Raw genomic sequence first — 24,319 nt, 5'->3', positions numbered from 1 at the left:
CTTCCTCTCCAAATAGCATAAGGGCTCTTGAACGTGCACGGACCCCATTTCCACATGTCCCACCCCCCGGAGCCTGGGCTGCAGCAGGCATTCAAGTGCTTACTGAACGGTTCCGGCGAGTACTTACCAGTCTCCTCGGGCACCTCAAACCACACGGCCGGTTTCCTTCATCCAACCTGAGTTTGAAATGCGGTGCCTTTTTTTTTAAAGGCATTATTTAGAGAAGAAAAGCTTATAAAAATGAGCTTAACAAACACAAACACCAGATTTCCATAGAAAGCAGGAAAATAATTTATTCCAAAAGATGGCAGAAGAAATTTATCCTGAAAATAGACTTTGGTGTGATCTGTTGGGACAGAGCCCCCCTGGAGCATGCGCTCCTGCTGGCTGCTGCCCTGCAATCTCACTGTCCCGAGACAGTTTTAAACACGTCTCGGGTTCCCACGTCGTGAGCGGGCAGGAGCTGCCTTCAAATCCACAGGTCCCGAGGAGCGAGGGCGTGTTTCTCAGAAGGCTAGCACCTTCTATCTCGGAGGAGTGCTCACACATTTTATGTCGTCGGCACAGCTGAGATTACGGAGGCACGTAATTCATCCAAGTGTAAAAAAGGTACAGGAGAAAAATACTGCGCTGTAGAATAAGGTACTCCACTGTGGGGCGAGTGTTTAAGTAAGGCAGCTGGTGGCCAACACAGGCGGGTCAAGGAAGGCAGTCTGGGTGTGGAGGTGGCTTTGCGTCTAGAGGAGCTCTCTCCGCGACCTGCAAAACAAAGCCGTTCTAGTAACTGGCCCTCACACTGCCCCTGCGAGGGCAAGAGGCGAGCCTCAAGAAACCCAACGAGGCCAGTCACTTAAACTATATAGCTACTCAATAAACGCTGGGGTGCAAAGTGGGCTCGATTATCATGCACGTTGGGCAGGCTTTGCAGGGCGGCGACAAGAGGTCCCGTGACCAAGGCCACGCTAAACTGCGGATCACAAGCAGGTCTGACTGTGTCGAAGAGGAAGAGCGGAGTGACTAAGACCGGTCACACAGGAGCCTGAGGAGCCACTTCGGTGTCAGGAACGCCCGTTTCCCTTCGCCGCTCACAGCGAGGAGCGAGGGTCCCCCGGGCGTGGCAAGCTTTCCTGTCACACTCCTAGAGAGCTGACTCTTTGCCCCTGGTACTCGAAGTTGCTCCTAGTTTGCTCCCCGCTCTTGCCACCACAAGTGTAGGTGACACACGTGAGTTTCTTTGCTGGACGCTTCGAGCCGCAGCACCCCCTCCGCAGCGCTGGCAAGCACTTAGCACAGGCGCCTGCACCTGGCCAGCTGCCACCGGAGGTCGCGTGAGTCCTCTACAAACACCTACGGAAATAAGGCCATGCACGCTGCTCCTGAAGGTAAAAAGCCAATAAAGAGAAAATATCTTTCAAGGGCAATTTCCACAGGAGCCTTGAGCTGGTGGACCAGAGAACACGCTGGCGGGGACGCATGGTGCCAGCGTGTCAAGGGTTAAATGCAGGTGGGATGGGCTAAAATCAGAGGAGACCGGTCTGTGGCAGGCAGGCCTGCCAAGACCGATGATGGTCGAAGAGCAGGCAGAGAGATCTGCTGGGCCCTCGAGGTTTTCCAGGTCAGTGGGCAGAGGCAGGAGAAGCCCCAGTGCAATGTGACAAAAGGTCCCCCGGGCCCAGTGTCCAGGTGCCCAGCAGTGGACAAGAGACTGGTGCAAGCCAGGGCAGCCCAACGGCCCTCGGTGTGGAAAGTACCCAGCTACCAGGATCCTAAGGCGCGACACTGCAAACAAGGTACATTCAGCTCAAGATGTGACCAGGGGACCATGCGTACACCCAGGCCGCAGAGGGGCGGTCCCCAGAGCGAGCCCCCAGCTTCACAGACCTTCCCCCTAACCCGGCGACCCACTCCTCTCCTCCCACTGAGGCCAGCAGACAGCGCCTCTCTGCAGACGCCAGTGCCGGCCCCTTCTGAATTTCACCCGAGAAGCCTGGCTGGTGAACAGAGATGTTCTGTGAGGCAGCTTTCAGTGAAGAACACACTGGTTAGGCTTCCTCGTCGTTTAGGCCTTTCTGGACAAATAAATATCACAAAACGAAAGCACAGGCCTTCCCTTCTGAAAAGCCACATGGAAACTGGGGACAATTTTCCCTCCAGCACGACGCCGCCCAGTGTAACATAAACGTGAGCGAGCCTCACGCTAAACACACGGACTCGCCGTTTGATTGTGGAGCGAACTGAGCAGACGCACACTCCAGTCACCTCTCTGGTTGGACGGGGGTCGGGGAGGGCCACTCAACAAAGGGTCTATGTTCTTGCTTTGTACAACAAGGGAGTCGCTGAGGCTACTCTCGGATGAAACTGGGAATGCGGACAACATGGAAACATGAAGTCCAGAGCCAGGAAGTCTCTGCAGGGAAGAATGAGTGTGGATGTATTTTTCAAAGATAGATGTTATTTTTATCTTTATTTTTTCATTTCAGACAAATTCACAAAATAGTTTCTTATCTGTTGTTATGTGCAGGGTATGTACTTCCTGTAGCAGATGGACTACCAGGGATTTAAGCAATCTAAGATGTGCATTTAACGAGACAAGGCAGGGCATCGAATGAATGGCAAAAAACGGGGGAGCTAAACCCCTTCAGGGAGAGAAGAAATCACTGTGAAACCAAGCGGCCGGGAAGGAAGCGCCAGGCCCTGCAAGCTAGCCGCTCAGGAAAGCACCTGGAAGAGTTCCGAGGGAACGGGGAGTGGAATAGGGGCAGAAGAATGTTTGGGAAATAAGAGTGTTTACTAATCTACTTTCTAAATGAATGAACGCTGCAGGTGGCGAGAGGCAGGAAAAGGTAAGTAAAGCTAAATAGGTCAAGAACAGGAAAACAGTGAGGCTGGAACCCACAGGGCCCGCAGGAGTGAACAGGCAGCAAAGCGAGTCTGAGGGCCGCCTGGGAAGGCCTTGACCGCCAGTTAGAAGCCGATATAACCCGCAGATTAGTCATTCGTATCTCCTGTGGGTTGTGCTTACGACACGTGACATAGCATTTCAAGGGGCCCGCACCCGCTGAACTCAGGAGCCTTGGGTGCAAAGCCCTGCTGGAGCCCGTGGAGGAGGACGAGGGTCCAGGGCCAGCCGCGGTCGCTCCAGGCAGCGCTCCGGCCGGGAGGGAGACAGGCCGGTGTTTCGCAGACACGCTGACCGGCGACAGGGCAGCCTGCCGAGGAGCCGCTGGGGTGACTCAGGGCTGCGGCGACGGGGGTCAGGAACGAGGGTGTCGGAAGGAGAAGCGGACCCAGAGCCATCACCAGGGTCAACTGGATGCCAGGGCATGGAGAAAGAAGCAATCAACAGGCTCTGACCCAAAGTGGCGGGAAAGCTGAGCCACCAGGAACTGAAATGGGGACATGACTGGGCCTGAAGCGGCAGCAGGCTCTCCGGTCCGAAGTCAGGGCAGAAAACAAGCTTTCCGACCAGAAACACCTTGCACCGCGGCACTTGTCACAGGCATGGCTTGATTTCAACCTCGGCCACATCGGAAACCCCTTCGGGGCCTTCCTTAAAATTTCCACTCAGTACTGTGCCCACTGTGAGCACTCAGATATGTCTGGAATGCAGAGACAAACAGCTCCCCCAGGGCAGAAGCCGAATTCCCAACACCCTCTATCCCCGCCCCCACCCCCCCTCCAGACTCTGTAGAAAACAGAGCGTCTGCCTTTCAGAACCGCGGCAACCACGTGCATTCATGCAACACACTACGATGACGTGGCAAACCAACCAGCTTACAGGACACTGGCTCTGGAGCCAAACCACTCCAAGGAGACGACACGCTAGGGTGACATCCCCAAGGCTGCAGGAAAGCAGGACACTGACAAAAACAGTCACCCTGATGTGACAGTCCCGCAGCGAGGGGAACAAGGCTGGCGGGGGCCAAGGTGGCGCGAGCCCCGTTCGGAGAGGTACGGATGAGGCTCCCCGCCCATGACTGCCACGTGCCAGCACGCACCCTATCGACCCTCACGCGTGGAAGAAAACCACGGCAGGCAAAGTGGTGAAGGGAGCGAAACATTAGGTGGGTGTTTAACTGTGTTGTTCAGACCAAGTCGATTTCACCTGTATCAAACGTTTCCAAAGCTCCCAACCACCCTGCCTCCTTTTCCTCTTGCAGAACACCGTGTCTCCTACTTTCCAAACCCGGGCGCTTCGTCAAATCGTGTGTAAAATCATTCGCTTTTCCTTACCGGACGAAGACAGGCCTACATCTGGGTTCTGCACCCCTGATCATCCCACCGTTGTGTAAAAGCTCAGAGTTCAAAAGGGGATTTAGCTCAGTCTTTTGAGCTAACCACCAAGAAGAGTGAGGTGCGGGCGTGTTTCAGTGCTATGCACACCTGAGATGTCCTGACGGGGTGCGGTGACTCCAAAGGCCCTGAGTCCTAGTGTTTCCGGGGTCACCACCTCAAACGTGGAATAAACGTGCCATGGTGCTCAGAATTAGGGTTCGCCTGGTGGTGCCCTCCTACTTCCTGGCCTTCTGCTTTTAAAGGAACAACCTTTAACACGGGGTTGTAAGCAGCAGCCCCAGTAGGTGCTGTGGACCAGAATGCAAACGTTAGGACTCCACCAGTTAGGTCAGCATACACAGGAGGCAGAGAAGGTCCACACACCCGGGGTTACGCAGGACCAAAGGGCCCACCCGTCCAATCAGAAGGCGAGGAAGTGAGGCTCGGAGACGTGAAGTGAGAGGCAATGCTGAAGTCCTCGGCTTTAAAGCCCAAGCAACACCCCTCCCTAACACTCACTACGATTAAAAGAAATCAGGAGACGTTGTGGAAAAAATCCTATGCATCAGATTAAAAAAATTATGTAAGAGGGAAATCAAAACACCCTGGGCAAAGAGGGGAAAGAGCTGACTACTTACCTATCAGATTGGCAAAAACCCAGCCGCGAGGTACCAGGCATTCTGATACACTGTTGGTGGGAATACAAGAACGGCACACTCCCAGGAGAAGGAGATGTGGTGACATCTAGCAGAAGCAGTTTCACCTCTAACCAGAGATTTCATCTTCAGGGAATCGAACCCGAAGATCATTAGCAAAAATATAAAATGTCATAAGCACAGGATGGCACTGTGGCTTATTAACAATAGCAAAGGACCAGAAACAGCCCAGAAGGACAGCAGTAGCTACAAAAAGAATCAGGAAGATCTCTACCCACTGACGGGAGCGATCTCCAGGCTGCGGGGTTCACGGGAAAGCCAGCTACAGAACAGTATGTGTGATGTATCTTTCCCGTGCCAGCCCTTGGGGCGGGGGGGGGGGGGGGGATGACACACACAAGGGTGCATGGATTTGCTTATCCTAGGCAAAATGAAATACCAGAAGGAAGGAAGGACAGGCTTCTTTGAATATATCTTGTTCATAATTTTGACTTTGGGAATATGTTTTACATATTCAAAAATAGCAATAAATTAAAAAATTGCAATGAAATGACCGGTGGACATGGACAACAGGGTGGGGACTGACTGTGGGAGCAAGGGGGTGGGCGGGGCAGGGGAGAGCAATGGGGAGCGGGATTGGGATAACCGTAACAGATCAGCAATAAAAACAAACAAATAAAAATCACTATGAACTGAACACAAAATAACACTTAATCTAACTACATCTCACATTGATAACCACCAGAAAGAATTATTTCAAGTGACCTCGGAAAACGGCGCTCTGCTCTTCCCTCGTTCTAGGGACGAATAAAGCAGGAAAGATTCGCCAAACCGCACTCAGGAAAGCTACAGTTGGTCGTTACACTGGGGCTACTTGGAAACCCTTTTACATGTCCTATAGGACAATGAAAGCAAGTAATCAAGTGACTGCGTTAGGGACCAAGATTGTCAGCATATGTGAAAGACACCAAGCATAAAACCAAAGAAATAAAAAACCTATAATGTTAAGTTTGAATCAGAAAGACTGACACACGCACATGATTCTTTTTCTTCCTAAAACTGCACACCTCACGGCTCTGTCCAGGGTAAAGGCTTAGGAGCAACGACCCCAGCTGGAACAGGCGCACGCAGAAGTTGGCTCCTGGTTTTTAAACGCCATCCCCACCGAGAGAGACCAGGGCCAGCGGGGCCGGGGGGCTGACAAGGGAGCCAGGGTCCTTCCAGAAGGCAATCAGAAAGCAACTGGAGGGCCAGCTGATTCCAAGCCGGGGCCAGGAAACACACACGAGGGGCCAGGGACACCTGACGCTGCCAGAAAATACAGAAACCACCTAAGACTAGCACCTGATGGACACAGAAGCCGGTCTAGACAGGCTCCCACAGGCCGAAGGAAAACAGCTAAACCCAACTAAACACAAAAAGGACAATGAATGTAACCGATCACAACTAAAAAGGAAAGAAAAGAAAACCTCACTGGACACCCTAGAAGGAACTTGTGCACCAATAATTTACTCTGAAAATTAAAATAAAAACATAAATATGTATTCTGCTTTTCCTGTATGATCTATATTTCAAGGTTACTAAATAACCCTAGTTGACAAGGGCAAGTTCATCTTTATTAGAGCTCATCTACTCAAATGGAGAAGCCATGATAAAACTAGAAAATCACCAGTTTGCAGTTTCACAGAAACTCCCAACTCAGGCTACGCTCATCACGGGATCGAATCCCCGGATGAAAGGCTGACAGAGCCCTTTGCAATGGAGCGCCGGGCCGTCACCACCTGAAACCACCATCACCCCAGCACCACTAGAGAGAGGAGGGCCAGGCACGCGTGTGTCCCTGACAGGCAGCACGAGGCTCGCGGGCGGCAGCCCCAGAGGGGGTCCCCGCCCAAAAGCTGCCCAGAACCCAGCCAAGCACGTGCGCTGCGCTCCCTGTACCAAAAGGACGGCAACGGAGGAGACTAACGACAGGGTGTCCGACCTCAGCCAGTGACTGGGTCTGTCCACCGCAGCACCCCTCACCCCTCTGATCCTCAGAACCAAATCAAAGTGCGATTTCCAGACCAGTTTTCAGGAAAGCACCCTTCGCTCTCCATCCAGAGCATTCAGAAACGCACTCAGTTTCAAACCTGCCAGCCACTTCCTGAGGCCGCTGCGCCTTGTGACATCAACCCCAGCGGTCCCTTTCCCGAGCTGTGTCTCGAAGACGGCGTGCGAACTTAACCTTGTGCATCCAAGTGTGTTTGAGGTGGCAGGGTGAGAGCAGAATTTAAAAGAATCTCGTGGACAAGTCCCTCAGTCAAAAACCAACCTAACTTCCAAACCTGCTTCTGCTCTTCAGACCACGATGGCTTCCGGCAGCCTGCCCTGGCCCAGTGCTGAAATGCCACAACAATTCTGAGAAAGAGTCACAGCGAACTCTCGGTGAGTGACGGACGACAGGACGTGCAAGGTCAAGGGTATATAGTCACCTCGGTGGCTGAGCCCTGGGCTGCGGGTCTTCCTCCTCAAGGCCAGTGGTGCTTGAGATACCAGATGGTGTCGTTCTTCAGCTGCGGTCCGAAGAGAGGGTTGAGCTGGGCCAGAATTGCAATCAGCCAGCTGGAAGAATCGTGGGGGAGGAACGACAACAGAAAGTGGTGAAATCACGTGGGAACAGGACCATTTGCAATTAGAGCGAAAGCAAAGGGCTTCAGTAAAACTGCTCAGTCCAGCCTTCAACTCGAGTTCGTGACACACTGTGCAACCAGGAGCCGGCGTCCCTCGAGTCACAGAGCATCCCCCCGGCACGCCCGGTGGTTCCGACCCACTGCAAGGCGGTGAGGCTTCGTCCCAGGACCACTGCTCTCTCTGTCTTTTCCCATTTCCTTCCTTCTGAGTAGCTAAGATTTCCCAAACTCATATGCGTATCTTTACCTTAGAGTGTTTTTACCCAATCTCAGTTTATCATCACAGCTCCCATGCTCAGGGAAAACGGGTGTCGCCTTCCCCGTTCTCCAAATGCCGAGGCCCGCAGCCCGTGGGACACACGTGTTTTCACTGGCACAGCCAGGTGACACTCCAGCTCCCCCGCCCCCAGTCAGACTCTCCCACTGACTGGGGTGCCCCTTCTCTACCACCCTCGCCACGCAAACTCGGGCCACAGACGCGCCGAACCAAACGGGCGTTCACCCCCCTGCCCACTTCAGAATCTACGGACAATCCCACAGGAAGCCCCCAACTGTGTCTCACACACTGCAGGGTCAGACGTGGAAAGCAGCACACAGGTGGTCTTTAACGTTTGCTTGCTCTGCTCACAAGGGGCTTTACACCTGACACAGTCATTCACATACTCCATGAAGTCTGAGGACCTCTCTGAGCGAGAGCCTTGAATTCCCCTAAAGGAGGGAACTGGCCAAACACAGCCGGGGCATCGTCCGGTTGGACCTCTGTTCTCTCATTTGCTGTCATTTCTGGAACCCGTCCAGTCAAAGGATCAAAAAGCCGACTCTGATCGCCAGTGGCCAGCCCCGCACCAGCAGCTCGCGCCTCCAGAAACAGCCACCCGCTCTCCCCACCCCGCCCCACAGAAGGTGGTTTTGTGACAGGGAACACGACACCCGAGGAAACGGGGCCAAAACAGATACCTCTGGCCGACTCACTTTATAAACAAAAAGCCAATTCAGATGAGGTCCTCTGATCTAGCCCGAGAACTAGAGGGGCAAACACCAACAAAATCCCCAGGCGTGGAGCTGGGGCTTGACAGCGATCTGACACCGCAGTGACAGAAAGGGGGGGACGGTGCGGGCAGACACCCTGGAAAGCTCTGTGGCCGCGGCGGACACTCACGGTGCAGAGCTGCGAGTCATGGAAAATTCCACAGACCCAGGACTTCCCCAATCACAGCGGACGAGGGAAGCTGGCTGCACAGCCATCGCCCATCCCTTAGTGAGAGTCTGAGAGAGCTGGCTACTGCTCAGGCATTGAAATAAAAAACAGGTTACACCTGGACTAGACTCTGTCCCCTGTCTTCACCAAAAACGTACGGTCCTGCCTGAGATACCAGCTCCCGCCCTTTCTCGGACGCTGCGCAGCAGCGGTCCCCAGCCCCGGCGGCTCGCTGATGACCCGGGGAGCTTTGCACAACTGCTGGTGCTCTGCTTCAAAACAGGGAACCTTCCCCTGAATTCCCCCACAATACAGTTACAGAAACTGAGACAGACAGAGGCTCGGTGACCTGCCTGTGGTCCCAACGCTAATCAAGTGGTAGGAGCTCCTGACCCAGAAATCCGCTCAAACTAACGTTTCCACAACAGAGGTTACCTTCCGAAGTACTGACATTTCTTTTAGCAAAATCTAAATTCATCTGGGGGTTAAGGAAATAAGGAACCCCATCTGCTGATTACTGCTTAAACCCATGACACCCACTGGGTACCCGAGGGGGAAAATATCTAGAAGGAAGTCCACTGGGCTTGCTCAGATTAGTATTGAGAAACTTTTTTGAATTAAATTTTACATACTATTTTTAATGGTTCGATTCAAGCAAAACATCTCACTTAAAAACACTCCCAAACCACAGTTCAACTAAGTTCCTTGGGAAACGGCCCCGGCCAGTCCATCTGAAATTTCAGGGAGGAACCGTCCCCTCTGAGCAGCTGAGCTGTGTGCCTGCCCTCCCGACCCCACCCTGACTTGAAAGTTCCCTTCAAGGCAGAGAAACACGGCGGAGAATGGGGAGGGGAAAATCCAGTCTGAATTGATGGAAGTGGGTGGAGGAAGAGGTCAGACTCCAACGAATCCATTACTTCATGTGTCCAAGGGCAGAGAACGAAATGTACCCTTCCAATTCGCCCACACTGTTGCACACGTCCCCATAACCTGAGGCCGAGCCTGCTAACCAACCGTCTGAGATCATTCAAGCGCCCGGGGCCGCTGAGGCGTGGTGACATCTGTCTGCAGCGCTGGAATGGCCCAAGGTCAAGGCCACGTTCCTCATTCTAAAGACGAGGTAACTGGGCCCTAGGGAGTGTAACACCCTGAGAGCGAATCAGTGATAGGGCCGGGTGGGGACCCAGGGCTCCCGAGTCCCACTAGACCAGGCTGAAACAAACGTTCTGATTTATCCCGCAACCATCACCAACGCCACGCTCCACGTCAGGCTCTGGGGATGCACAAGAGGGATCAGAAGCGAGGCCAGCCCCCGAGGGGCTCCCAAGACTGGGACAGACAGACCAGGCAGCAGCAGCCTGTGCTTTGGGAGAGACACGCATGGGCGGGGGGGGGAGGGGGGGGGGGGCTTATTCTACACACGCTGTCTGGCCACTCGTGATGAGCTCAGCTCTTGGCTATGAGAACCCTCCAAGCATAAAGCACCCCACCACCAGCAAAAAGGCTATCCCTAGACCTCTTAATCTTGCCTTTTTTTTTTCAAGATTTTTATTTATTTATTTTCAGAGAATGGGGAAGGGAGGGAGAAAGAGAGGGAGAGAAATATCAGCGTGTGCTTGCCTTTTGCACGTCCCCTACTGGGGACCTGGCCCACAACCCAGGCATGTACCCCAACAGAGAATCGAACCAGCAACCCCTCGGATTGCAGGCCGGCATTCAATTCACTGAGCCACACCAGCCAGGGCTCAAATCTTGCTTTGTTCTTTAGTTTCACATTCAGACATGAGAACAGGGACCAGAGGCGTGGTTACTTCCCAGTGACGCCCAGCTCACGCGGACACATGCCCAGCTTCCCTGCTGGAATGGGGAAGTCTGGCAAGGACTTCTCCTCTGACCCACTGTCCCTCCAGGGAGGGCCGTGACAGGAGTGAGCTCTATCAGTGGGCTCCTTCAGAGACAGCCGAGATGCTGAAGGCAACTGGCCCTCTCTCCACCGAGATGATCTCGGTCATCCGCCCTCCTCCCAATCCAAGACACACGTGCTTCCAAGGCAACGCGTTATCAGACGCTCCTGGAAAATACGGGGCTCCGCACTAGGCAGGGCTGGGCTTTGATTCCAGCGCCTCAAATATCAGCTGTCTGTCTCCGCACAAGTGGCCTCTCCACCCCAAGCCTCAATTTCCCTTTTTGTAAAATGAGGTCATAGTCCCTGCCCCAAAATGTGAAGAAGTAAAGACCGAATTATGAAAGCACTCTGTGGAGTAGTTACAAATAGAAACTTCACAAATACTAGTTATTCCTTCTCTTTCTCGTGGAACAGCTGACTGTAGTCAAGCACGGAATGAAATACAGCCTGTGTCCTCTGCAGACCAATTCCTCATGCAATTCTGAGTCAGCCTCGTCTCCACCTCCTCTCCCGCCCCGCCCCGCCCCACCCCACCAGGGCAGGCAGACCCCTCCCCAGAGTCCCCCCCCCCCCAGATACCCATCCCCTGGCGTACACGTCCTGCCTGAACCTGAGACAGCGAGCACGACGGCCACCCCGCGGTCAGTGTGTAACACACAGCTGGCTTCAGGAACGGGAAGCCCTCCAGAGTAGATGTGACCTAACTGGCTGCGCCCCTAAAAGGGACAGGGCTCTCCCCGACAAAGGCCTTGGGAGCGTGTGTATCACTTACGGATTTCCTGCTGATTGGCTCGGAATGTCCCCTTTAGTACGTGCTCTGCGATAAACAACTGAACCCCCTCTTCTCTCCTTAAGGAGAGCGTGCTGTTAGGCGGTCTCAGCAGAGGGAGCTGGAGGGACCCTGCAGGCGGGGACAGGGAGTTGGCGGAGTGGGCTGAGGACGTCTGGTGAGGCCTGGACAGGCTCGGGCCCAGACACGGTTGCTTTTGGATCCCGTGGGCTCAGCCTGGAAATGACTTTCCTGCAGCCCTTTCGACACCAGCACCAGTCCCTGCACGGCCCACATGCCCTGATGGCCTCCCGCACACAGGGACTCCGCTACACAGCCATGTCACTGGCCACCTGCTCTCCTGCCTGCGCTCCGGAAGGTGGCCTCCTGCTCGCCCAGCACCTCCAGACCCACGCCAGCCAGGCCAGGCCAATAAGCCTCTGGACTGTCGGGCAGGCGAACCACGCCTTCTCCAACGAGGCCTGAGTCCATTCTAAGCCTGTCCTGCCCCGGGCCTCCCTTGGCCCCGGAGCACCCTAGAGAGCTCCCTTGTATCTCCCACTCTTTCGCCACAGTTTATATGAACCATGTGGTCTTTATTTCCTCATCAGAACCAGACTGCTGGAGGACAAGAGGACTACTGGCTCTGACAACTGGGGGACCGCACAGCACATGTGGTGGCCTCTGGGGGCCGAGGGTGGCCCCCCACCAACTGCCAGTACGGCTGTGGGACCTCGGTGACGGCCTTGGGCCTCCACCAGAGCGACGGGAGTCCCTTCTGGGAGAAGCCCCCTGCACACCGACCTGGAAGAAGGCACGCAAGTAAAACTAGAGGGGAAATGAGCCGCGGGCGGTTGGCTGCCGCCAAACACAAGAGGAAACCAGGCACCAGGAGTGAGAGGCAGCAGAGAGCAGACACGGAATCATCGGACACAGATTATAAATAAACTTTGCCTTAAGAAGTAAGATAAGCTTACAATACGTGAGGGAGACAGAATTAAGAGAGGGAAGGCATGAGGGATGGAAGAAGGGAGGGGGCACACAAAACTATAAGACAAGCAAGAGAACTTCTACAGAAATGAAAGCTGTAAGACCTGAAAATGAAATAGCCAATGGGTGAGGCCCTGGCTCTGGTTCCGGGCACAGCAGAGGAGCTGACAGCAAACTCGCCCTGTAGACGGCAACAATGAACTCTGAACAGAGCAGGACACCAGCTACTCGGTGGTGCTGGAGACTGGGGATCTCAAACAGTAAAACTATACAAAAAGAACCCAATGGAAACTTTAGAGCTAAAAGGTGTAATATACAAACTGGAAGAAACCTTTGGACGGGCTCACTGACAGATCAGAGTGGACAGAGGAACAGTCCGTAAACCTGAAGACTGGTCAACGGAGACCATCTAATCCGAGGAAAGAAGAAAAAAAGTCGACTATACATGTAACTGAAGTCCGAGAAGGAGAAAAAGAACAGCAGGAAAAAAAGAAGGAAAAAAAGCAGGCTGCAATTTTCTCAAATTTGGTGGAAAAGACTGACTCACGGACCCAAGCAGCTCAGCAGACCCCATTAGACTAAACTCCAATAAAACCACGCCCCCACACACGACGGTCGTGCTGCTGAAAATCAAACACAAAGAGAGAACCTGAATGACATCCAGAGGGAAAAGAACGCAAAATACTCAGATGAGAGCTGAGTGCTCAGCAGGAACAGTAAGGCCAGAAGACCACTGAAAAGCATCTCAACACTGTGTGAATGAGTGAAAAATTCCTGTCAACCATAATCCTGCATTCAGAAGAAATACCCTTCAAAAGTAAAAGTGCGGCAGAGGCAATTTCGGGCACGTGGCAGCCGAGAGGACTTGCCCCAGACCTGTCGGCCCTGCAACAACAAACCCCACAGCAAGTTCTTTTCTTTAGGCCACGGGACACCAGACGGAAATTCAGACCTACAAAAAGACAAGTGAGGAACACTAAAAAGGGGTAAATAGGTAGGCAAGTAGAAAATATTCTTTCTCTCAATTACTTTATAAGACACATGACTCCTCGAGGTAGAAGCTGATACACTGTAGTAGGAGTTTTACAACATACACAGACGTAAAATATATGACCCCAACAGCACAGAAGATGGGGAGTAGACAGAATTACATTCAGGCAAGGTTGTTACGTTTACCTAAAGTAGCTCAATATTAAGTCTAAGCAGATTTGAAAAGTTAAGAATGCGCATTGTAATCACTAGAGCAAAGATTAAAAAGAAAAATATAAAAAAGGTTTGCTAAAAAGCCCTTAGAAGAATTGAGGTAGATTACTAAAAATATTCATCAAATAACCCAAAACAAGGCATAGAATTAAGAGCATAGGAACAAAAAACAGATGAGACAAGCAGAACAACAGACAAAATAGTAGACCCAAACCTACCTATATCAATGAACACAAAACATTAATTGTATATGAATATCTATTGGTCAATTAAAAGGCAACGACCTTCAGAATAGATAAAAAACTAAAACTGAGCTATAGCAAAAAGGCACACTCTAATTATATAAGGATACAGATGCAATGAGCATAAGATAGGTAGTATGATGATTAATATCAAAGAAAACAAAAATCAAGTAAAGGTTACCTTTAACTTATATTAAAGAGGGACATTTTATAATGATAAAAATACCGATTCATCCAGAAGACAAAACAATCACAAACGTGTATGCTCCCAGTAACAGAGCTTCAAAACATATGAAACAAAATAAAAATAATTAAAACGAGAAACAGAAAAGATCCACAGCAACTGATGATTTGAACACCCCCTCTCAGTAATTAATGAAAAGTAGACCAAAAAACCCAATGAGGATATAGAGGACTTGAGCTTCCCTGGCCCGACGTTTACAGAACACAAAACTCAGCAATTCCACAATATACATTCTTTTCAAGTGCACGTGACACAGTCATCGAGGTAACCAAAGGCTGAGGCGTGAGCACGTTCCAGTTGCCAAGAGTAGAATCTTACAGAGTGTACCTTCTGATAAGATATCTAGAAAAGCTCCATATATTGGAAATTAAACACCACACTGCTAAGTATGAAAACACAGCATCATCAAAATTTGTAGGCCGTAGCTGAAGAAACGCTTAAAGGGGATTTCATTAACGTCTTACATTTAAAAAGAACAGAGATTTAAAATAAGTGATCTAAGTTTCTACTTCAAGAAGCTGGGAAAAGAGCAAGTCGAGCCCCAAGTAGGAGGAGGAAGGAAAGGAAGAGAACCTAAACAGAGCTGTGCCGTGCTCGCGAGCAGAAGACTCAGTACTGTTCAAGCATCACTTCTCTCCAAGTCAACCTATAGACTGAACACGGTCCCAGTTAAAAATCTCAACAGGCTTTTTTTGGCAAAAACTGACAAGTTGATTCTAAAACGGATACGGCTATTTTAGGACAGCCGAATAATCTTGAAGAGCAAACCCGGGGGAATCAGGCTCCCTGACTTCAATCCACAGCCGCCACAGCCAAGAGAGTACGGCACTGTCAGAAGGCTGGACAAAGAGATGAATGAACAGAAGAGAGGGTCAGTCTGGAAATAGACGCACTCATTTGCGGTCGAGTCATTTTGAACAAAGATGCCAAAGCCCTTCAATGGAGAAAAGCAAAATCAATGGCGCAGCAATCAATGGTGCAGTGTCCTGGGAAATGAAACTGCCGAAACGAAACAAGGCCTGGCCCCACCATTCCAGTGCCGGCGGCCCGGGGAAGCAGGCACCTGGCGGCCAGGGCCCCCGACTGTCCCGCCGCGGTGGGACGCCTCCTAACAGGACTATAAGCACTCGGCTCAGCACATCTCAGGTCTCCGTTTACCTCAATTTTTTCCAGAAAAAAAAAAAAATTTCCCGAACCTCCCAGGACCATCTACTATGACCCTAATTCCTCCCCCACGTGCTCTGCTCATCCCACCACTTGACCCGACATCCCGCCCTTCCCTCTCCTCCACCCCGTCCGCTGGATGCTCTGTCGCCGCTCAGACAGCCGCCACTCCCTCCCGCAAGTCCAGGAACTCGGGCTCTGCACGTGGGGGCACTGACTGCTGGCTCCCCCTGTGCCGCCTCCCGACACTTCTCTCCCCCTCCTGGGGAGCACTGACCTCCCCTGCGGGGGGTGCGCTTGCTGGTGTCACTGCCCTCTGACCCCTTCATCTGTTCTGGCCACTCCCCCTCATTCACCAGGGAAAGGTCAGGGGCACCCTTTCCTGGCCCTTCCTCGTCTGTGCACCTAAGTGCTGGCGGTCCTCTCTCCTCTCTCCTCTCTCCAGCCCCTCCTTTAGGACATGTTCCTCAGCCACAGCAATACTGGCATTTGGAGCTGAATGGTTCTTTGCTGGGAGGAGGGGCTGCCCCCCCACCCCCCCACCCCACCCCCGACTGCAGGATGCACAGCGGCACCCGGCCTCTGCCCCAGGAGACCACCACCGCCGTAGGAAACGGCAGTCCCCTGGCCTCAGAGACCTCCCCTTAGGTGTCCAGTCCCTCACGTGACATCTCTGAGAAGTTTTACCGGCATGCCAATGGCGGCCTGTCCCCCAGTGGATTTTTGTTTTGAAACTGACTTTCCTCTGCTCAACTATTAACACAAACCGGTCACACTGGCAGAGATCCCGGCCTATTCAGAGCTCAAACATGTCACGCCCCACAGACTCTGACCTTCAGCTAGAACAAACTGAAAACAGACAAAAAAAAAAAAAAAAAAAACCTGCCACGAACAGAAGGCAATTTAAAAGTCCATGAACGTAGTCCTGGCCAGTGTGGCTTCACTGGTTGGGTGTTGTTCCGCAAACCAAAAGGTCACCTAGTTCGATTCCTGGTCAGGGCACACGCCTGGGTTGTGGGGTCAGTCGCCAGCTGAAGTGTGTACGAAGGGCAACCAATCGATGTTTCGCTCCCTCTCTTTCTCCCTCCCTTTCCCTCTCCCTAAAAATAAATAAACAAAATCTTTTTTTAAACAAAGGGCCATGAATGTATTTCAAAATATGACTTTGTTTAGGATATCCAGTTCTTTGGGGGTATCTTCCTTCAAAAGAGGCATTTTCAAGAAAATACCCGTATACTTACTACCAAACAGTAAAGTTTCCTTTGCGTTTCTAACTTAATTTATTATAGAATCCCACCCCTTTGTGGAATCAAGTATGTAAAAGGGCTTGAATTCCACCCATATGTTTCAGACGGATACCTTGCTAATAAGCAGGATATATGATCGATCGGGTTTCAAGGAAAAAACTAGTCCAGGAAATCTGTACCGTCCAGCTCGTTGCCCCATGCGCGGCCTCCAGGAGCGCTGCACGTGTCGGGGCCGCACATGTCGGGGCCCCGGGCGCTGCCCTCACGGATACACCGATGCCGCCGATGCCAACACCAACCCACTGTCAACACGGCCAGCCAGAGCTCACTGGAACGCAGACAACAATGGTCTAGCATCTCGACAGCGAGGGGTACGGCCTCACGGAGAGTTCCCCCCGAGTCACAACGATGCAAAGGGATACCCGTTTTACACTTGAAAATGAAAACGAGAGGTATAAGGCTGACTGGAAAAGTGTTTTTGTTGTTGTTCTAAAGAGGCTATCATGAAAGTTAACTAATGCCAAAGGTGGAGAAAAAGAAAGTCAGAAAACATTTTTGTCCCATCTTGCCTTACTCAGAAATCGTTCCTCTGTACATTCGGGGTTTTTCTTTTTTTTTTTTTTTCCTGTTTTTAAGGCCCTACCACCAACCTTACTGCTCAGGGGGCAGAGATCTACAGAGAAATAAAAACGAAAGCCTTTTCAGCGGCAGGGCTAGCCCGTGGCTCCTGAGCTGGGATGGCTGCACGAGCCCGTGGGGCCGGGACTCGGCACTCAGCCGCCCCTCCCAACACGACGGAGTCCCGATGACGCACTCACTTCCTCTCACCTACTCGTCAGAGCTGAACACAGCGGGTGTGAGCATGAACACTCACCCGTTCCCCCCACATGCCACCCGTCACGCTCCCGTTCCGGAGGCCGACCTAGCATCCCCGGGAGCCTCTTTCCCTCTCCCGTCAGCACAAAAGGCTCACCCAGCCATCTGGAGTCTCACCCGCTAGTGCAGGTGCTGAGCAGGCACACCCCACCGTCAGTCAGCCTCGCCTGGCCACTGCGACTCCGCTCTGAGCGCCCCGGGTCACACCTGAATGAGTGGCTGAGGGCTGGCCGCAGAGTCAACATGCACAGTAATAACCACTGCAGGTGGATTTTCATTTATGCCCAAAACCGGAGTGGCTCACCCTCATGTTTTTAAAAAAAAACAAACTCAGTGAGCCCTGGCTGGTGTGGCTCAGTGGGCTGAGTGCCGGCCTGAGAACCGAAAGGTTGCCGGTTTGATCCCTGGTCAGGGCACACGCGTGGGTCGCGGGCCAGGTCCCCAGCTGGGGGCGTGCGAGAGGCAACGCTCTTGCACATCGATGCTTCTCTCCCTCTTGCTCCCTCCTTTCCCCTCTCTGAAAATGAATAAATAAGATCTCGAAAAAAATAAAAATAAAAAAACCTCGGCGAAAAGTCTGCAGGTAGAGGAATTCACAGGTGCAGAGGCGCAGAGAGCCGAGGCCTCTCACCACGGGGCCGGACCACTGCTTCCCGCCTCGTGCGCGCACCGAGCACTAGTTTGGCCAACACCAGTACTTTCCTGCAAGGGAGTCTCAAGGACGCTAGAAAGCTCTCTTTGAGAAAAGAATCACTGGTCCAAAACCCTGAAAAGAAGTCCCTAGAAGGATGTATTTTATGGTGTGTGAAATAGACCACAATTTAAAAAGAAAGAAAAGTCGTAAGGCCTTCGAATTCTCTGAAGCGGCTTTCTCCCCCACACACTGACTGTTCCCGGAATAGCGCTCAGTCTTGTCCTGGAGCGGGACTGACCCCACTCTCCACGGAAGCGGGCAGAGTGGGCAAGAGCTGGAGGCAGCTTTCCAACCGTCCCACACAGTTCTGACCTCTGTTAGGGGGAAGAGCGGTATCCCCAAAAGCAGCCGCAGGGGATGACCTTAAACAGTTTTCACTCCACCATTTGTGCAAACGACACAATCTATGCCAACAGATGCTGATCATTATACTTTTAAATTAAAAACTTTTTTAGTTTAAAAAACTCTTCTTATTCTACTTGATTACCATTCTAGCTCAACTTCTGTTGACCTGAAGAACAAACGTCGTACTAGAGGATGGCTTTACAGCGTCAGAGGATGATGTCTGCATGAAGCGAGGAGGCCAAACACTGCACCACAGTGGAATACAAAGCACGACGGTGACAGTCTCTGGCTGATGACGAGCTCTAACCTTGTGCCAGACACACGGTACTAGCGTCGACAGGGGAGAGAGTATCTGTACCGTCCGTACATTTAACTATATAATTACTGACCACAGGAAAAGTGTGCCATTGTCCCTCTCCGGACCCCAGTTCTAGATGCTACATGAGGAACAAGCTTCGAGAAACAAAGCTGCACAGTTTCACAACGATCACGCTCCGCGGACTTCATTTTCCATCACGCCCACGCCCATTGTAAGTGCCAACAACAATGCTTAAGGTGTTGGGAAAAAACTACTTACGAGAGAAACATACTTACAAGAGATAGCAGCACACCGAACAGGTCACCAACATGGTGATGATAACTCTGGGAAAAAAAAAAGATGAGGTAACTTGCAAACTGTGTGGACACTGCAGGGTGGTGCAAGCCCTCTTCCCATGTGACCAAACCAGCAGGGACTGTGCCCCCAGAAAATGCCCCTGACTCTGTTCCGGCACCCACCTGTAGGCTGCAGGGCACCCTGGGGTGCATTTGGTGGGGGTCTGAGTAAATGATTACACATTTATTTGTATTTAAAGGGTTACGTGGTTATGCCACAGCTTAGTGGTCTGATCCAATCCCACCTGAAACCGAACTCACAAAAGCTGCAGTGACAACTAGTTCTGACACCCAAATAACTACCCCATTTCGTGGGTAACAACCACAAAACGACACGACACTTCCAAAAACGTGACTCTCTAAGTGCTGACCTCTCCCCATCTCCGGGTAAGCCTGGGTCTCGGACCCAGTGAATGACAACATTTCTAGAACTGGACCCACGCTAATCTCTTCCCCTCTCTCCTTCCAAAGGCTCCCCTCAGAACCTCCTGCTCCCCAGAAGCAGCTCTGCCGCTCCTCCCACCCAGCCTACCCCCAAATCAGTCATCTTCTGCTCAAGCCTCCGCTGCACCCTGAGTCACGAATGCTGTGGGTAGTCCTTCGAGCATCCTTCCCTGCATGGAGTTCTTCCCTTCCGGTCCCACCCATAGCACTGAAATGTATCAGGTTCGCCTGGCTAATTGCTAGCAAAGTCAAAACCTCCGTCCTTCCTTTCTATGCACAATGACCCTGAACCAGTCCTCCTAAAATGCTCCCTTCACCCACCGCTCTGCAGCTCACCACCTCTCGGGGCCTCCACCATCAGTAAGAGTGGTGTCCAAGGACACGTCCCCATGCCCTAAGCAAATATCAGAACTCCTATTTCCATTTTTAACTCATCCTTTAGAAGTTCAGTGTGTGCATTTTCTGTGGTTCATATACTGGCCCGTCCATTCATTCACTCAACAGATTTCCGTTAAGTGCCCGGTACATCCCAGGCTCTGGGGAGACGGGAGTGAAGGAAACGGATGGAAACCCCTGCCCCGGTGAAGTCTGCGGGCGGTGGTGAAGACAGTCAACGAACGAGAACAGTAAACACACAAGGTCTGCGGGTCGATCCATCTACCATCCATCCGTATGCAGAGAGTCAGCCAGTGCAGATGAGAAAATACAGCGGGACAGGAGGATAAGGGTGTCCCAGGGTGCCTGAGATAAAAGTGCTGTGCGATGTGTGTGCACATGCACTCATGTGTGCAAAGGTAAAGCAACTACGCACTTGTAATCATTACTGGACCTCCGTGGTGGTGTACAGCAGTTGTACCACCCTCTCCGCTCTTCTACGTCTGACAATGTTCTGCCTGTTTGAAGAAATGAGCTGCCCACTCCTGGCCCGCCCATCCCTGCGCCTCTCCGCACCCCCTCAGTCCGTCTACTGCCAGCAGAGCCCCTGTCAAAAACCGGAGGCTTTGAGAGATGTGTGGATCCCTAAAGAGAAATGAGGGAAATCACAAAAAGCAGGGAGGGCCAGGAAAGCGGCATCCGGCACGGATTCACCCTCCTCTCCTCCAGGCACAGGGAAGAAGGAGAGAGAACGGGGCGCTGGGTTACACGAAGGTTCAGAAGTTTTCCCTTCTGCCCTTCCCTTCTCCCGGCCTCACAGGCCCTGAACACCGCATTGCCCCAAGGTCTGCCTGCGCACGTGCGGGGGTCTCGCAGGGCAGAGGAAGGAACGGCAGAGTCCTGCTTCTCCCCTTCCCCTGCAGCTCCTTCACGAAGGTGCTGTAACCCTTCAAATCAAAAAGGCTCTCCTGTTCAGAAAATCCACAATAGTCCTTGAAGCAATTCGGCTCCTTCATGTACTTCAAAAAAAAATTTGTTTTGCAGTCCTTTCGGGAGGTAAAGGGAAACTAGCACTAATTAGGCACTAATGTTTCTATTTTACAATGAGGAAATGGGAATGTGGGAAAGTTAACTAACTTGTCCAAGGTCACAGGGATCACCCAGCTAGGGGCAGTGTTCCTCCAAGTGTAATACAGGAACTCCTAGGAGACACTGTGTTTTAAGACCTGCTTGATCCTGCCAAGAGCAGGAAATACGAGGACCGGGGTGGAGGCTGTGACTTAGACCTGGATAACATGTCACCAGCAGGTCAAACCTGAATCGTAACACCGGGGGCAGAAGCTGAGCAGCCGCCCTCCACAGGAGGCACTCGTTAGCCTGGGTGACAGCAGTGGCTGCCAGTCCCAAGACTGGCAGGCTGGGCCCCAGATGGGGGTCTTTAAGAAAGGAGGGGGTCAATGATCCCAGCACCTTAATAAATGCTTAGAGGACAGTAAAGTAACGAAATAGTTGAAGACAGAAACACAGCAAAGAAGTACTTCATTGTTCTCTGACTCCAGTATGAGAAGCAAGTCTAAGGCATTACATTGGGTTCACACAAATCGTCTTACCAGCCCCTGAATTCTGACTCTCTATTTTGTCCATGACAGGCTGGAAAGATGGCCCTACATGACTGCTGTTTTATGGGAAGGAGGGAGGTAAGGGGGAGCTGGTGCTACCAAGTGACAGAAATGCATGCACCATTTTTCCTTTTTAAACAACTTGCATTTTATTTTTAAACTAGTTGGAAATAACAGGTCCAATAAAAGTTTATTTCAGAGAGCAAAAGGGGTTCAGGAAGTAATAGCAATTTCTTTCTTTTACTCAAAGCAACAGAGTTGTCCACTCAACAGATATCTGCTGGATGTCTACTCTGCAGGCAAGGCGCTGTGAGGCCACCAATTAATGTCAGAATAAAAAAGGGTGTTTCTGACAATCTGTGACTTCAGTTTAAGCTTCACCCCACATGATCTTGCACTGAGAAAAAATGACTAAAAGACAAAAGAGGAACTACAGGGCAAAAAAAAAGAGAAGAAAAGTGTGTTCAAGCCCCTTTGAAAAAAATCTATAAAAGTTTACTTACAAAATAGATTAAGCTCTATTTAACATGGGGAAAAGTATCTTAACCTATCATTTTAAGAACTCGCCACACTCACACTCCAGGGCAGCAGCGCCCTCCAAACGGAATGACGCAGGGGTTTCTAAACAATACCTCCTGCTCTTGGGTCGTAAGCTCGCTTTAGATCGCGCCCCAGCTACCTCCGGGCGCCCACCAGACGCAAGGCCTGGGCTGTGCGTCGCTGCACGAGCTCGTCCTGTGCAACTGCGACAACATCGGAAGCGCAGAGGGCAATCTCTGTTCTATTTATTCGGCCCATTCCTTTAGGGAGATGTGGCTTCATTTGGGTGGAGAGCAAGGCTACATCGTCTAAAGCCGAACCCCAACTTCTCCTTGGGTTGGTACAAACCCATTTCCGACTACACCGTGCCCACACAGGACGTGATAAAAAAATGCTCCCCTAAAACTCCTTCCCAAGAATGGCCCGCCGGAGGTCACCCTCCTCACGCTCCGGCCAGGGGTCACTGAAGCTGCTGCCTTTAGGAAATCGGGGGCTGCAGGCGGGTCGGGGCCACCCCGCAGGGTCCCTGCGGTACGGGGTCGCCCCCTCCCCCTCCCGGCCCCGCCGCTCCGCAGACGGGCCTGGCGCACTTACCCCCGGTTGGGAACCTTAGGGATGAACCAGGGGACCAGGAGGCCGACGAAGCTCCAGAATACGCTCATCACGATCAAAGGCACTGTCAGGCCGCTGTACGCCATGGCTGCCAGCCCCTGTCCCACCGCCGTACTTTGGTCCACCCGGAAGTGTCAACACCAGACCGCGTGACCTGCGCGCGCAAGGACCCGCCTCCCGCGCTCCCACGTGACCTGCGCCCGGACCCCGCCCCTCCAAGGGCCTAGAGACAGAGCTCCGCCCCCACCTGGCGGGTCTTGCGGCTACTGCTCCTTTGAGGGACGTCACTCACCCCAGAGCCCCGGAGCTAGGGGTCAAGTCATCAGAGGCTCAGCAAAGCTTTCTGATAAGAACGAGGCCCTTTTAGGAAAAGACTGTAGCTATTTACAGCGTTATCTTCTTTTTATGCAGCAGCTCTTAACAATAGTAAGTTACCGTTACAAATTCCTGCATGAGTTTTCAGTTTGGAAACCTCACTACAGCCCATGAGGTAGTTTTAACTGTTACCCGCACTTTGCAGTTGAAGCAACGAAGACCCAGGGAAGAGGTTAAGGATCTTGCCCAAAGCCACAAAGCTAGTAAGGGCCAGAACCGTGAATACCCACGCCTATGGTGTGATGTTCAAAGCTGGAGCTCTTACCTGCTGCACTGTGCATGTCTCTTGCACTGTGCCAGGGCCTGGGGTTGCAAAGACCAATCAGATCCCCCTCGGGAATTCACAGGCTGGCGAGGAGATGCGCTTGCGCGGGGCATTCAATGCAGCGTGAAGGTACAGCGGACAATGGTGTCGGACTTTCCCCGACCCCCAGCCAGTCTGGAGCGGAGCCTTGAAAGAGGAATTAGCCAGAATAATGAGGTGAACTTGGAGTACCTACTGCTTACCAAGAATTCTCACATATGTTAATGACCAGCATGCAACCACCTTGGAGATAACCTTGGAATGGAAGAGTAAACCAGTCCTCAGGGAGGTTAAGGAGCTTGACAAAGCTCACAGGCAGAAGGAAGAAGGAAAGCAGATGGATCTATAATCCAAATCCGATGCTTCCCTGCAGCAGTCACACTTTCTCCCCCCCATTACCCCTGATCTCTGTCTTCGTCAGGTCGAATGGGCTCTTGAATTAAACACGAAGTTGGACCGACCATCTTTAACATCAGTAACGTCAAACATGATTCCAAGCCTTGACCTGACTGACAAGGCAGGAAACTAGTCAATTACCTTTGTGCTCATACTGCTCCCCAATATCTCAGCCTCAGCAGAAATTCCATCGTCCTCAAATTCCAGTCCAAGCACCTCCTTCTCCAAGACCTGTTTCATTCTGTTAGTGCATCTTTCTTTTTTTTCTTTCTTTTTTTTTTTTTTAGAGAGGGAAGGGAGGGAGATAGAGAAAGAGAAACATCCTTGTGCGGTTGCTGGGGGTCATGGCCTGCAACCTAGGCATGTGCCCTGACTGGGAATCAAACCTGCGACATTGTGGTTCACAGCCCACGCTCAATCCACTAAGCTACACCAGCCAGGGCTGTTAGTGCATCTTTCCTGGCATCGGACTTGTTTGTGTGTGTGTCTTCACCAACCCTCTAACCGAGGGCAAACTTC

The 24,319-nt window shown here is 51.9% G+C and overlaps 1 protein-coding gene across 1 annotated transcript; it reads right to left on the bottom strand.

The window, feature by feature from the left end:
- Nucleotides 1–267: 267 nt before the first annotated feature.
- Nucleotides 268–22,887, bottom strand: ATP6V0E1 (ATPase H+ transporting V0 subunit e1). The gene is made up of 4 exons (XM_028528358.2): nt 22,708–22,887; nt 19,076–19,123; nt 7,406–7,535; nt 268–759 (listed from the first exon to the last, which is right to left on the bottom strand). Exons 1-3 carry the CDS (start codon nt 22,809–22,811, stop codon nt 7,442–7,444), a joined length of 246 nt encoding a protein of 81 aa, XP_028384159.1. The 5' UTR covers nt 22,812–22,887; the 3' UTR covers nt 268–759; nt 7,406–7,441.
- Between the last annotated feature and the right edge of the window lie 1,432 nt (nt 22,888–24,319).

Source organism: Phyllostomus discolor, chromosome 13, assembly GCF_004126475.2.
Source record: "Phyllostomus discolor isolate MPI-MPIP mPhyDis1 chromosome 13, mPhyDis1.pri.v3, whole genome shotgun sequence".
NCBI classification, from domain to species: domain Eukaryota; kingdom Metazoa; phylum Chordata; class Mammalia; order Chiroptera; family Phyllostomidae; genus Phyllostomus; species Phyllostomus discolor.
Note: the sequence above shows the minus strand (reverse complement) of the source record. Positions and strands in the feature narration are given on the sequence as shown.

Excerpts from the sequence above, each read along its gene's own strand:
- ATP6V0E1 (XM_028528358.2), bottom strand. The coding sequence starts at position 22,811 with ATGGCGTACAGCGGCCTGACAGTGCCTTTGATCGTGATGAGCGTATTC. Across the intron at positions 19,124-22,707 it reads CCTAAGGTTCCCAACCGGGG|AGTTATCATCACCATGTTGG; the intron begins GTAAGTGCGCCA and ends TTTTTTTCCCAG. Across the intron at positions 7,536-19,075 it reads TCGGTGTGCTGCTATCTCTT|CTGGCTGATTGCAATTCTGG; the intron begins GTAAGTATGTTT and ends CGATTCTTCCAG.